Genomic DNA, 13,899 nt, shown 5'->3' on the forward strand with positions numbered 1-13,899 from the left:
TCGATAGATCTCAAGCTTGTTGTGATTGTTCTTATTGTTAGTGCAATTCATATTGACCAGAGAGCATTGCATTTATGAACACACCAAATTATACAATATCAGATACGTAATATGAACTTCACACTGTTCAACCCAGAGAGAGAGAGAGAGAGAGAGAGAGAGAACAAAATCTCAGTCAATCTTTGAGTCTTGTAAACAAATTTCATAAAGAATTGACCAAGGAAGATTAGATGAAAGGAACATTTGTCATTTGTCTTTAAGCACTTCCATAGAAGAAATAGTTATCTTCTTTCTCAAGGTTTCCACTGTCATCATCACATTTCTAAACCTCGACATGCATAATGTGTGCTCCATAAGAAATAGTTATCTTCTTATAAATCTACCATCTTTTGCTAATCTAGACTGCCAATTGCAATGCCAAGTCTCTCCCTCGAGCACTTGTTATGAAGCCATTTCTGTCGGTTCACAAAATAATATCCAAAGCAACCACTCTTTGTCATCCAATCCGAACCCAATATTGGATTTACCTAAGATGTGCTCAGAGCATTTCAAAGCTGAGTTCTTTTCTCTTTTTTTTGGGTGACCAATATCAGATTGCAGAGCCTTTCTTTCTTCCGAAAAAAGATTACTGGAAAATATCAGTAAAACTGGGAAGAGATAATAATAATTGGATTTGCTCATGAGAGAGATCATCTATTCCTTATTACCTGGAAAGAAAAAAAGAGTTAGCCACAGTTGAGTTTCATGTTTAATTGATGTTAAGCTGGAATTCACAGATTACCATTAAAATGTCAGAATTCATTTTGATTTTTAGAAGAATTTTTTGTGACATCTCTGAGATGTTATTCTTTTGTCACAAAAAAATTAGTTGCACTATAATACCAGAAGAAGCTAAGACAAAGTTTAGAAGATACTGAGATCTCTCTCCTCACAGTTGTTAGAACAATGTTATCATGGCTATAACTGTGATAGGTAGTAGATATCGATCGTATTAGTTCTGCTACTTAATCTCTCATATTTTTGACTGTGGCAATCCATGCTTCTCAAGTCATTTGTAAGTTCTTGTGTTTAGAAGAACCACTACAACAAGTAAAATCTTTGGAGTCACCATCTCATCGGAATATATGTGAAGAACTAAACATGCATGCGGATCCTGTCACGAGTGTGTGTCTCTGTCGAACTGACCGATGAAGAACAACAACAAATTAACTCCCCCCTTAAAGAACAAGAGTGGTTCCATCCATTTCGGAATGCTGATCCTCCATCGTTCGAAAGCTACTCAACACCTCGAGAGGAGAGAAGCCAAAGTTTTGGCTGTTCGATGCCATCCAACTCTTCTCACTCGATGTCAATTCGAACAAGAGGTCTGCCATATGATTGACGTTTTGAACAATGGACAACGACAAAAGTGTTTTTGTTATTCCTAACTTACATATCATCGAAGCAATCCTAGCTTTAATTATCATGATCGCTTAGGCATTGTCATCATAATCTTCCTCGACCAAAAGGCAAGTTTTCTTTTTCTCTTTGGGTGAAAGATAGATAAAAAAAAAAAAAAAAAATGCAAGATTTGATCCATTAATCTTGGTGAGGAGTGACATCAAATTGATGAAGCACTTGACCATTGAGGAAGTGAGAGTGATGTATGGTTTGCTATCGTTTCTTGTCCCCGTCAAAGTTGCCTTTCTTTTCCCAACATGATATTTGTTCTTCTGTGGACATGACTACGAACTATAGTAGAGATTGTAAGGTGACCTGCTAAAAGTTGTAAACGGTGACACCAAGTCACAAAGTTCCCCTTGCCCAGTAGCCATGACAGTCATAGATTCATCATATGCAACAGTTTTAATTTTGATGAAACTGAGTGAGAGGAACACACTCCAAAATGATTTGCATGAAGGTGCAAAAAAAAAAAAAAACCTTTTTGTCTTCTAATTTTCTATTTACGAGAAGACAAAGCAGAAGTTTCTGCACAACACGGAACAAGCACATTCTGCACCGGATGTTGGTGTGCAACCGTTTAACGCTCTGGTCCTTGTGCTCTTGATCGGGAACAGTGAGTTTGAACGCTCGGAGTGTTCTTCTTCTACAGCATCTTCGAGTGTTGCCAGCAAATTTTGGTCAACCAGCTGATTAATTCTGTCAGTGTGGGTAGCTTGCAGAAGTGAATGCATTCCGATATGGACATCAATCTGGCTTTAATTGCTGCTGCAACAGCCAACCACCCATGTCCTTGGAAGCTGCATGCGATCTATTGTGCTCATTGTTGCCTTTGCTGGCTCTGCTTCTTCCATGGACTGATGCAATCTCGCAATAGACTTTTGCTTCATCTGCTCCGTGAGCTGCTGCCTGTTGCAACAGATTGGACAGTTGTATTCACTCCAATTACGTCTAGTTCGTGTTTGGTCCCTACCGAGCTCAGATTCAAGCGGAGAAACCCTCGGTGTAATCAACCTCATCCTTGGCTTTCTCAATGCTGGCTTTCCCTCCTCAAACTCCTTTCTGGAGGAAGCTAATGCTCCCGTGGAACTCACGGTTTTCTCTGTTTCCGCAGCATCATCTGATAGTTTATCCTCACTAATGCGGGCACTGACTCGAGTCAGACTTGGGCTCGATCGATCGGACTAGTTCCCCACTGAACCCGTGCACGTCGCGTCTCGCTGCCGCTGCGTTCCTCACCGCGTGGCCCGCATCGCACACCTTCGTTCACACAGCGGAACGCCGCACGCGGGTGCGTTTCACGCCGCGGTCCTCACCGCTCTCCGCAGCCGCACACGGCCGCCCGCGCCCCTCGCTTGCGTTGCCTTTGGTTCTCACCGCAGACTGCGGCCTTTGTTGCTGCCGGCGCCTGCGCCTGCGCCGCTGCTCGCGGTCCTCACAGCAGCCAGCGCCGCCCCTCCGCATCCTTGCCTGCGACACTAGGACCCACCGAGGCCTAAGCCGCCGCCCGCGCCCATACTCAGCCCGCGCCGACCGCCCACGTGCAGCTACACATCTCTCCGCTCGCGGGCGTAGCCTCCAGCGAGCCCTCCCACCACCTTCCCTCGCTCATGGAGCTTTAAGGAACAACGAAGGGCGTGAGACGAAGACTGAAAGGAAGACGCCGAGAGATCTGCTTCAGCCCAAATCCGACCAAGTACAGCCTCATCCTCGTCTCCGACGTCCAGTCGCCGGCCGGCCAGTCTGCTCGTGGCAGCAACCGCACAGAAGAGGGAGTTGAACTCAGGTAAACTTTGGTCAACAGGAATAATTCTGTAATTATTATTTTAATTATATTTGGATAAATTCTTCGAAAGATAAAAAAAAAGAAAAGAGGAGGAACCACATTCAAACTGATGGGGGCGGAGATGGCAGTCTCCTTGCAAAGAATCAACTCTTGTAAAGAAAGGTTCTTCTCCATCCTTGGTGCAACAACAGCATTATCTGTAGCTAGCTATTCTTGTTGCCTACATCTCTTCTCCTAACAAAGGAGATGCAGTCTCCTTGTAAAGAATCAACTCTAGTAAAGAAAGGTTCTTCTCCATCCTTGGTGCGCACAGCAACAGCATTATCTGTAGCTAGCTATTCTTGTTGCCTATATCTCTTCTCCTAACAAAGGAGATGCAGTCTCCTTGTAAAGAATCAACTCACTTTTTACCGACCTCAGTTCTGCCACTGCTGCTTTGTGCCTCAGCAGCACAACTTGGATTCACCAGCAATTCCTTGCTCACATTTCTTTGACCCTCAGCTTGGAGTCGTTCAGTGGTGCCTTTAGCCTCGGTAGCATATTTGTTATTACCAATTGTAATAAAACATATATATATATATATATATCATATTATGATGTCATTAACATTAATCTATAATATTCAAGTTAATTACTTCTAGCTTAAATAAATCCTAATTGTTTAGTATCACAATGAGTTCTAATTGAGTCTTAATATGAATTAATCTTTATATATATATTATATTATATTATATTATATTATATCAGTGATTGCAAAAGGCGCTCGGGCGCTCGCCTAGGCGCTCGGGCGAGGCGAGGCGAGGCCCGAGCGCCTCGCTAATGTCCCAGGCGGCGCGCTTCAAACAGGCGCCGCCTGGGCGCTCGCCCGAGCCCAGGCGCTGGGCGCTTCGGGCGAGCGCCTGGGTAAACCAAGGCGATCGAACCAGAATTTTAGGTCTGGTTCGGTCCTGGTTCGGTTATTAGTTGGTTCAATCGAACCAACTAAACCGATATAACCCCAACCCTAACCCTAACCCTAACCCAACACTAACCTGCTGCCGCTGCCGCTCTCGATCCCGATCCCGATCGCGATCGCGATCTCGTCGCTCGCTGCCGTTGCTCCCGCTGCCGCTGCTCGCCGGTGTCGCTGCTCGCGCCTCCTGCGAGCCCTTCCGCTGCTCGCGCCTCCCGCGAGCCCTCTCGCCTCCTGTGAGCCCTCCCGCGAGCCTTCCCGCTGCTCGCGCCTCCCTCGAGGCCTCCCGCTGCTCGCGCCTTCCTCTCCCTTTCCCTTTCCCGCTGCCGCTGTCGCCGCTCGCCGCTGCTGCTGCCGTCGCTCGCCGCTACTGCTGCTGCTGCCGCTGCCGCCGCTCGCCGCTGCTGTTGCCGCCGCTCGCTGCTACTGCCGCTGCTGTTGCCGCCGCTCGCCGCTACTGCCGCCGCCGTCGCTGCTGCTGCCGCTCGCCGCTGCTTCCTCCTTTCTTCATCAGGCTCAGTATACTCTTAATATTAAGTTTATTTGAATTTTAAAATGATTAATTTTCTGTTAATAGATTAATAATATATTATTTTGATTTTAATGTTATTAATTTTTATTTATTTGAAATTATTGTTAGGTTTCAACATAAATGGCAAGTGCAGAAAGCAACTCAATAGAGTCTCCAATGGTATCAAAAAAAGATCCTGCGTGGAAGTATAATTATTTGAAGGATCCGAAAGATCCTAATGCAGTGACTTGCATATTCTGCGATAAGACTACCAGAGGTGGTATTTTTCGTGCAAAACAACATCTAGTAGGAAATTTCAAGAATGCAGCAGCTTGCAAAAAATGTCCACCTGAGGTAAAAGAAGAGTTGCTGAATTATATGAATGAAAAGAAGACACAAAAGAATGAATCTTATGGGAATTTACCAGAAGACAATGTTGAACATATCAGAGATGAAGAAGAAGATTATTCTACGAGTATTAACCCAAGTGAAAAAAGAGTATACGACAAAAAGGGAAAAGAAGTTATGAGTACTAAAAAAGGTAGAAAAGGACCGATGGATCTATATATGCTTCAAGGATCCCAGAAACAACAAGGGCAAGTAGGAGGCTCAAAATTGAGACAAACAAATATAAGTGATGCTTGTGATAAAGAAATAAGAGGAAGAACAATTCAGCACATTGCTCGCTTCTTCTATCAGGCTGGTCTTCCCCTTAGTATAACTCGTTTAGACAGTTTTAAGGATATGATTGAAGCTATTGGAAGATATGGTGCAGGATTAAAACCTCCAAGTTATTATGAGATGCGAGTTCCATTGCTGCAAAAAGAGTTGAATTATACAAATGACTTACTAAAGGGTCATAAAGAATCATGGGCAACACATGGTTGCTCTATTATGTCAGATGTTTGGACTGACAGGAGGCGCAGGAGTATAATTAATTTTATGGTTAATTGTTCTTTAGGGACTATGTTTGTGAAGTCAATAGATGCTTCATCTTTTGTAAAATCTGGAGACAAGATATATGATTTACTTGACAACTTCGTGGAAGAAATTGGAGAACAAAATATCGTTCAAATCATAACCGACAATGGAAGCAACTATGTTTTAGCTGGTAATATTCATCTTTTGATTTTGTTAATTATTTTATCTTCAATTAAGTGTGTTAAACTCTTAAGTCTTATCATTTTTGTTATCCTTTGTCTCAGGTAAATTGCTTGAATCAAAAAGACAACACTTGTATTGGACTCCATGTGCAGCACATTGTATTGATTTAATGTTGGAAGATATTGGAAAGATCTCAGAAATCAAGAAAACCTTAAAAAGGGCAATTTTTGTTGTTGGATTTCTTTATAATCACATTGGGGCTTTGAATATGATGAGAGAATTTACAGGGAATAAAGAATTAGTGAGACATGGTGTTACCCGATTTGCTACTTCATTCTTGACATTATAGAGCGTGCATCGTCAAAAACATACTCTGAGAAATATGTTTACCTCTGAGAAATGGGTGACAAGCAAATGGGCAAAAGAAGCAAAAGGCAAGAGGGCTGCTGATATCATCTTAATGCCATCCTTTTGGAATCATGTAGTTTATATATTAAAGGTAATGGGCCCTCTTGTTCGAGTCCTTCGATTGGTGGATAATGAAAATAAGCCTGCAATGGGATATATTTATGAGGCTATGGATAGAGCAAAGGAGACGATTAAAAGATCTTTTAATGAAAATGAAGAAAAATATGAGAAAATTTTTACAATCATTGACGAAAGATGGAATTGTCAACTTCATCGTCCCTTACATGCAGCAGGATATTATTTGAACCATGAATTCTTTTATAAGATTAAATCTGTTGGATTTGATGCAGAAGTTTTGGGTGGGTTATATCAGTGTGTTGCAAGATTAGTTCCCAGCATTGAGGTTCAAGATAAGATTATTCATGAATTATCTTTATATAAAAATGCTGAAGGTCTTTTTGGAATTCCAATTGCCGTTCGATCCAGGACAACTACCTCTCCAGGTATTAATAATTTGATATAATTAATTTCATATATATTATGTTACTATGTTATTGCTAATAATAACATAAATTTTGCAGCTGAATGGTGGAGTCTATTTGGAAATTCCACCCCGAACTTACAGAAATTTGCTGTCAAAGTACTTAGTTTGACATGTAGTGCTTCGGGTTGTGAGCGAAACTGGAGTGTCTTTGAGCATGTAAGTATTACTAAATATTTTTATTTTAATTAATTTATTTATTTAGATATATGTATTAATATATTTTTAAATTATATGACATGACAGATTCACTCGAAGAGAAGAAATCGGTTAGAACATCAACGATTGCACGATCTTGTTTACATAAAGTATAATCAAGCTTTGAAGACTCGTCATGATTTGAAAAATAGATTTGATTCAATCTCATTGCAAGATATTGATGATTCAAATGAGTGGTTAGTAGGAGAAATGGGTGCTAACTTGCAAGATGCTGAAGACGAGCTTGTATTTGAAGATGATAGATTGACGTGGGGAGATGTGGCAAGAGCTTCAGGTGCTGGAGAATTACAAACATATACAAGACAGATGTCAAAGAGAAAAATGAGTGCAAAAGTATCAAGCTCGGCTCCTGCTATTGTTGAAGACATAGAGAATGAAACATATCTTGATGAAGAGGAAGGAATCGAAGAACAAGAGGAAGAAGACGAATTCAATGAAGATGATTTGTGTGAAAATGACGATAATATTGATTATGATGAATGACTTTGATGTAAAATGTTAATGTTTTGAATTTTGAAACTTTTTGTTAATGTGACATTGTGATTTTGTATCTTAGATTTTCTTAATTTAATAGCATATTTTTATTTAAAATTTTAAATAATTATATTTATTAATTATATTATATATTTTTATATTTTAGCGCCTCGCTTCGCTCGGGCGAGCGCCTGGGCGAGCGCCTAGCGCCTCGGGCGTTTTTGGACCTTGGCGCCTAGTGCTTTTTAAATCACTGTATTATATTATATTAGTGTGTATCTCATGAATGAGAGACTTAGAGAGCCTATACTACTACTAAGAAGAGCAGTCAAAAGAAAAAGAAAAAGGAACATTCTTCTTTCTCTATAGTTACCAAGATACCATGCATGAAAGAGAATAAAAACACAAGAAACCAGAAGAAGAAGCTCTTCAAAAGATCCATCTTACCTATGCAACAAGTTAAAGCTGAAGATTTTTCACCAACCAAATCAACATACAAAAGATAGAAACAGGAACTTGGTTCACATACAAACTTCAGTTGCCACTCCTTTCAAGCTATGTACATGCCATTCACTCTATGCTGACATCAAGTGTCAGAAATCAGAACCAATATTACGTTCTTGAAAATTGTCAGTAACCTTTTGATTTCGCATCATCTCTCCTCGAGAAATGATCTCAAAAACCAGGAAACATGCTTAACCTTGTGTACCACGATGCATCTCGAGCTTCGGTTGACATTGCCAAAATTCTGTTGATCTCCTGATTTTTACACGGTGAAGCCTCAGTTTTTCAGTAGTCACAATGCCTGTAATTGCTTCAGATATTTTTGGCACCAGATCCTGAATTTGTTGGATGTCGACAAGCTTGGTTCTCATCAGAGCTTGTCGTAAGAAGTGCTTTTCTACAAGGAATAATCTGAGAAACAACCAAAATGTAGACATCAGCTAGAAATCACCAACAAGGATAATACTTTGTTTCAACTTAGATATCTATGCTAGAAGCAAGCCTCATAGACAGGGAGTCCGCCCATTACTTGATCATTGATTGGTCCACGAACCAGTGCAGTTCCCGGTCTTCTTTTCCTGCATATTCTACTTGACTTTTTCCCGACTATAAGTTCATCAGCAATAAAGTTCTGATCTGACATTTCTGCAAAATAAAGTTCCCACTTTCAAGCCTATATTTGGAGTAAACTGGATGAATTTTCATCTTCCCATTGAACACAATGTCAGATTTGGAATTTATAAAACTGTAATGGATATACATAACAGAAACCCTGCTGTATCTTTGTAAATCTTCTGAGAATATCCATCTCTTTCAAAAGATGTACCCTCTATGAAACTGGAATCAAAGTGCATTTAGCAGATCATCTGCTGGATCTTGTTATATTGTTCTAAAACATATATCGAGGATTGGTCAGCAAGAAGCAGGTTTTTGTAAAAGAAAATTCATACAAGAACAGGACGAGCCAAAGGCTGTGATCAAACATAGATAGACCCACCGATACCAACAACCAAAGTGCAGTGACTGCCGACATTTAGCCTGAAAACTACATTGATTGCTTGCATTTTGTAGTGGTTCTTGTGAGTAGAAATAAGCTCAAAGAAAAGTCAACAGTAGTTGTAATTATTTTGGAAGAAAAAATCGGTAAGCTGAAAGCAGAATGCAGATAGAAAAGCGAAAGCAATTAAGATACACTATGATAAGACAGCTTTGTTGGGGTCACAGCATTGCACAAAATAGCAAACCACTTAAAAAGAACCACCATCCTTTAAAGCTATGCAAGTATACTTTAGAAACTGAAAGACGTTCATATTTAAGATTCTTGGTACACTAGTCCCAAAAAAATATTCCACACAATATTACTGGTACACTATCACCATTCATCTAATCACCTCAGGAGATCAATTTATATTTGTTATTCCCAAGCCTGGGGATCATATAAAGGCCTTTATATATTACCAGAAAAGTAAGTGTTTGATCCCCATTGGAACCTTTTAATATACGTCATTCGCAAGCTAGGGGATCATATAAAACCCTATATATATTACCAGAAAAGTAAGTGTTTGATCCTCATTGTAACCTTTTTGACATACTATGGGGTAAACCAAAATACAGAAGACCACAAATGTGTAACATTCTTTAAGTATGAGGGAAGCATTTTGACTCATGAATACGGAGGAAAAGATGGAGAGATAAACCAAAAGGCACTAGAGAAAACACAAAATTTAGCTTGCTGAGGATCAATGTTGAAGGCACAGTTGCTTCTTGGTCATGTCTTCAGAATAGAAATAGATAAAGGGTGACAGCATAGATTAAACTTCTCTGAAAATGTATTTGCTGTTGATTATTCACCTTTAATTTTCAAGCAAACAGATCGATTTCACCTTATTCAACATCTTTTTTTAAAATTTCGTCCATATTTGGAGAGAAAGCGCCATATTCATTTTCATATTTTGAGAAACTCTGCAGTTTACAATTTTATTGTATGGATAATAGTGATTATATTGCACTAACACCAGAAACACTATAGAACGATTACTGCACTACAAATATAAAATTTTGCCTTATATGGAACAAGAACCTGAGGGAAATGAACTATGTGACCGATAGTGAAGGAGAAGGCGAGAGTTTAAGAGTTGTGTAACAAAAGTACCTGTACTGCTCCCAATAGAGTCTTGATGACAAATGTGCTTTGAGCTTATTGCTTCTTCATCAAGCCTCTCACTTGCTATCTTTGCTGAAGGTCTAATGAGCTTAATATCGCCAATTCCGTTAGATGAGTTAAGATCTCTTTGCTTCATAATGAGAGGTGATCGAAAATGTTGAAACCAAGGGTTTGCAGATAAAGTGAAAGAACCATTCTCAATGTCGGTATGGCTATTATCCCTCTCAAGTATGAGATTCTCCCAACATCCCTTGCGCAATACCTTAAACTGCAGAGTTATATTTAATATGCCATGTTAGAAATGGAACATACCACTTGGGCAAAAAGAGGAAGGCAATCTCTTACTACCTGACCGGATTTCAGATCATTTTCATATGGTCCAGATGATTCCTTAAACTGCAGAGTTATATTTAAGATGCCATGTTAGAAATGGAACATACCACTTGGGCAAAAAGAGGAAGGGCAATCTCTTACTACCTGACCAGATTTCAGATCATTTTCATATGGTCCAGATGGTTCCTTGCGTTTTTTTATCCTTGATAACCAACCAAGAAAAGCTTTTGAATGATACTGCTCGTCGTATAACTCATTGACAAAAGATGCTTCAATGGAGTTAAGAAATAATGTGTGTTTCTCATCTGTCCATCTATTTGATCCAGAATCTATCAATAAGGGGTCCTGAGAGATAGAGCAACATCATAGTTTAGATAATAAGGGGCGTACAACAATTTAATTATGAATCATATCATGACCTAATACACAAATGTATATGTATAAATGACTTGCTAGACATATAAATGTATATGTATACATGCTCATCATATAACCCTTTGACTCATCACCCAATCGATGTCCATCTCTTGCTCAATCTTGATTGAAGATTTCTTGGGCTTGTCTTGTCCTATGTCTGTGTCAATTATAAAAAAAACTAAGAGACCACTCATCAGCTCATCATGCACGTTAGTAAGCCTATCTATGCTGCATGTCTGTTAGCATGCTAGTCTGCATTGCCAACTGCCACCAGTACAAGTACATGCCATTGGAAATGGAAATCTAAATAGGAAGTTTAGAAGCATATAGAAAGACGAAGACATGGAGAATTAAGAAACAATAGAGAACTATCTTTGTCCTCTTTACTTAAACCCCACATTGCTAAATAAAGTATCTTAGAAAAGAGAATCTAATGACATCCTCACAAGTAAGAGGAATCCCGTTTCAGGGTCACATACAACAAATTGAGTGATAATCGTGATTATGAAAACTAAGTTAGCTAGTAAGACCTGCAACTAGATTATTAGGCTGCAATTAGTATCATTTTACAAAAAAACAAAATTGAAGAGATATAAGCAAATAACATAATTAGAGATCTAAATGGAGAGCATCAAGTCCTGATGATGCCTTAACAACAAATATCTCGTGAATAAGTATTGTAGTGCACTACGACATGGCATCCATGTCGACTGCCACATGGCCTGAACCTTCCAACATGGCGCCATTGAGGACTGAACCAAGTACCAAGTACCAAACACAATCATACTCGATCTCCTCCTTGACCTCGGTCATCTGAGGACAAGGACTCATGAGTAGTTGGCTTATTATCTTTCAGAGGGTTGTGCTGCTTATCAGACACAAGCATCATACTTGTGCCAGTCATCACCATCACTCCCTACAGGCCCCATTTGACCACAGATGATATTGAGGTCATGCAGGGTTTGAGTTGTTGGCAGGCACCCAGACTGTAGTCTAGGGCCTGTCCTCAGAAACCTACTATAGCAATGCCAGTGGACCACCCTCTGAGTCAACTATAGCCACAGTCAGGAGGAGCTCTCAGCCAAATTATAAAGGGATCTCCAACCATCCAAGGTAAACAACAGAACACTTGGCTACACCTACTGTTGCTTTATTTACTTCCTTCTACCCTTGGCTGACATAGGCATCATATGATCCTCCACCGATCTACTCCAGTGATGCCTTAGGCCTCAGTGCTTCCCCTTGGCTTGTTGGGCATCCTTAATTTTCCAGCCACCTCCAGACTGTCATCCTGGTCAGCTAATTGCAGAAGAGGAAGAGAAAGTGCCGCATAACTGACTACTATTTGATGCACTCATCACTCCGAATACAACAGCAAGACATTGCAAAAGATAAGTATGAGCTGGATTTGGATACATGCAAAGGTGACAACAATATCGTGACTTAAAAAAAAAAGTTCGAGTCAAGCATGGGGAATAGATTAACATACTTGATACCTGGTCAATTGTCATACAAGAAAAGATGAGAGGAAGGGTACAACTGAAAGAGGGTGGCAAACAAGTAATGAGATAGTAGGTAGAAGTTCCAGCAAAACCCTTCTCTTCTTCTTGTCTACTGTACTTGTCCAGCCAAACTTAATTTCTGTCCCTCCTTTAGGCGAAAAATGGGAGACTTTCTACTAACAGGAATCAGAGAAACTTCCATGGGATTAAAGGTTAATGAGTAATACTACAGCTTTTTACCTAACACACCAAGTAAAGATTCTCTCCTTCACGTTCATGTTTGTTCTAGAGAATCCTCTTTACAGATCTTGGACTTGATCTCACGCAGAACCTCCTGCAGGATTTAAGAATCGCCTCAGATCATTATCTTTGATTTCAGATGTTAAGTAAGAACCGGATACAAGCTAAATCTAATCTGACTGCAAGATGATATCTACCTCAACTGAACGAAAATCACCAGCTCACAAAAAACTAAAATTTTCTTTCATTATTCTGCATAATCAGCCTACTCAATGATGAAAATGTCGGAATTATGTGCCGACCATAATTAGCCACCAACATAAACCGAATCCTCTCCAGGTAATTCACCCTCTTCCGGAAATTCACAATTCTACTTTTTCTTGACAAGAAAACTCTTGCACATTATCGAAGCCTTACGGTATCGAAAGATTCGCTTAAATTCAAAAACTACGCAGCTCTCTTAAGATCTGGGGCGAAAAGGCGGAACCAATCAAGAGAACCCTACCTAAGTTTCAACGAATCAAGGTTATACCCACCAAGATTCCTTCTCAATGACCCGAATTCATCGATTATAGGTTCAAAAAATGGATTTTGAACAAACGCAACTGGGAAAACCGTAGAGTGAGGAGAAACCATGGTTTGCTTACCTCGTTCCGGCCCTCGGACGCCGAAATCTCAGCCGTGATCAGCTGGCTCGAAGACCCGTCACCCATGTGGATGGAGATCTCTTACCAACGAACTTCTCCTCTGAATCAAACACTCTTTTCTCGATATCCGCCGCTTTGGATTGCCTCTTCGACACCGGAGGAGGAGGAGGAGGAGGAGAACCGAAGAAACGAAGAAGGAAACCCCAACGAGGGAGGAGGAAGGGGGGGCGGGGGATATTTATTTGGTTCGTCGTCCGGGGTTTTTGTCCCGCGTGGCACAGCTTTCCTACGTGGAGGAACCGCCATAGGACCGACACGTAACAGGGTGACATAATATCTCGGCGCCAGATATTTTCGAGATCGCCAAAAGATCTACGTTACGACGTGCCATGACGTGGCACTCCGCCCACTGGCGTAGCACGTCACGGCAGCCAAGTTTTGCTCCCCAATATTATCTCACCTAACATGACTGTGGGACCCATTATAGATTTTTCACGTACATACGCAGGTAGCTCTGACGCAGTTGTGGGACCCGAAATAGATATTTTCCTGCTACAGCATCCTTTATGACCTCTCTCTATCTGAAATCTAATTCCTGAAGTGATCATAATAATCAAAGCATAGCGTAAAGGAACGAAACAACTTATCCAGCGATTG

General features: G+C 40.4%; 1 protein-coding gene across 1 annotated transcript; it reads right to left on the reverse strand.

Annotated features, from left to right (window-relative positions):
* Window positions 1-7,863: 7,863 nt before the first annotated feature.
* Window positions 7,864-13,463, reverse strand: LOC103976685 (cold-regulated protein 27). The gene is made up of 6 exons (XM_009391983.3): window positions 13,243-13,463; window positions 10,581-10,781; window positions 10,452-10,499; window positions 10,092-10,371; window positions 8,469-8,584; window positions 7,864-8,350 (listed from the first exon to the last, which is right to left on the reverse strand). Exons 1-6 carry the CDS (start codon window positions 13,306-13,308, stop codon window positions 8,252-8,254), a joined length of 810 nt encoding a protein of 269 aa, XP_009390258.2. The 5' UTR covers window positions 13,309-13,463; the 3' UTR covers window positions 7,864-8,251.
* Between the last annotated feature and the right edge of the window lie 436 nt (window positions 13,464-13,899).

This window comes from Musa acuminata, chromosome BXJ3-2, assembly GCF_036884655.1.
Source record: "Musa acuminata AAA Group cultivar baxijiao chromosome BXJ3-2, Cavendish_Baxijiao_AAA, whole genome shotgun sequence".
Classification (NCBI taxonomy): domain Eukaryota; kingdom Viridiplantae; phylum Streptophyta; class Magnoliopsida; order Zingiberales; family Musaceae; genus Musa; species Musa acuminata.

Excerpts from the sequence above, each read along its gene's own strand:
- LOC103976685 (XM_009391983.3), bottom strand. The coding sequence starts at position 13,308 with ATGGGTGACGGGTCTTCGAGCCAGCTGATCACGGCTGAGATTTCGGCG. Across the intron at positions 10,500-10,580 it reads ATGATCTGAAATCTGGTCAG|TTTAAGGAATCATCTGGACC; the intron begins GTAGTAAGAGAT and ends ATAACTCTGCAG. Across the intron at positions 8,351-8,468 it reads GTGGACCAATCAATGATCAA|ATTATTCCTTGTAGAAAAGC; the intron begins GTAATGGGCGGA and ends GTTGTTTCTCAG.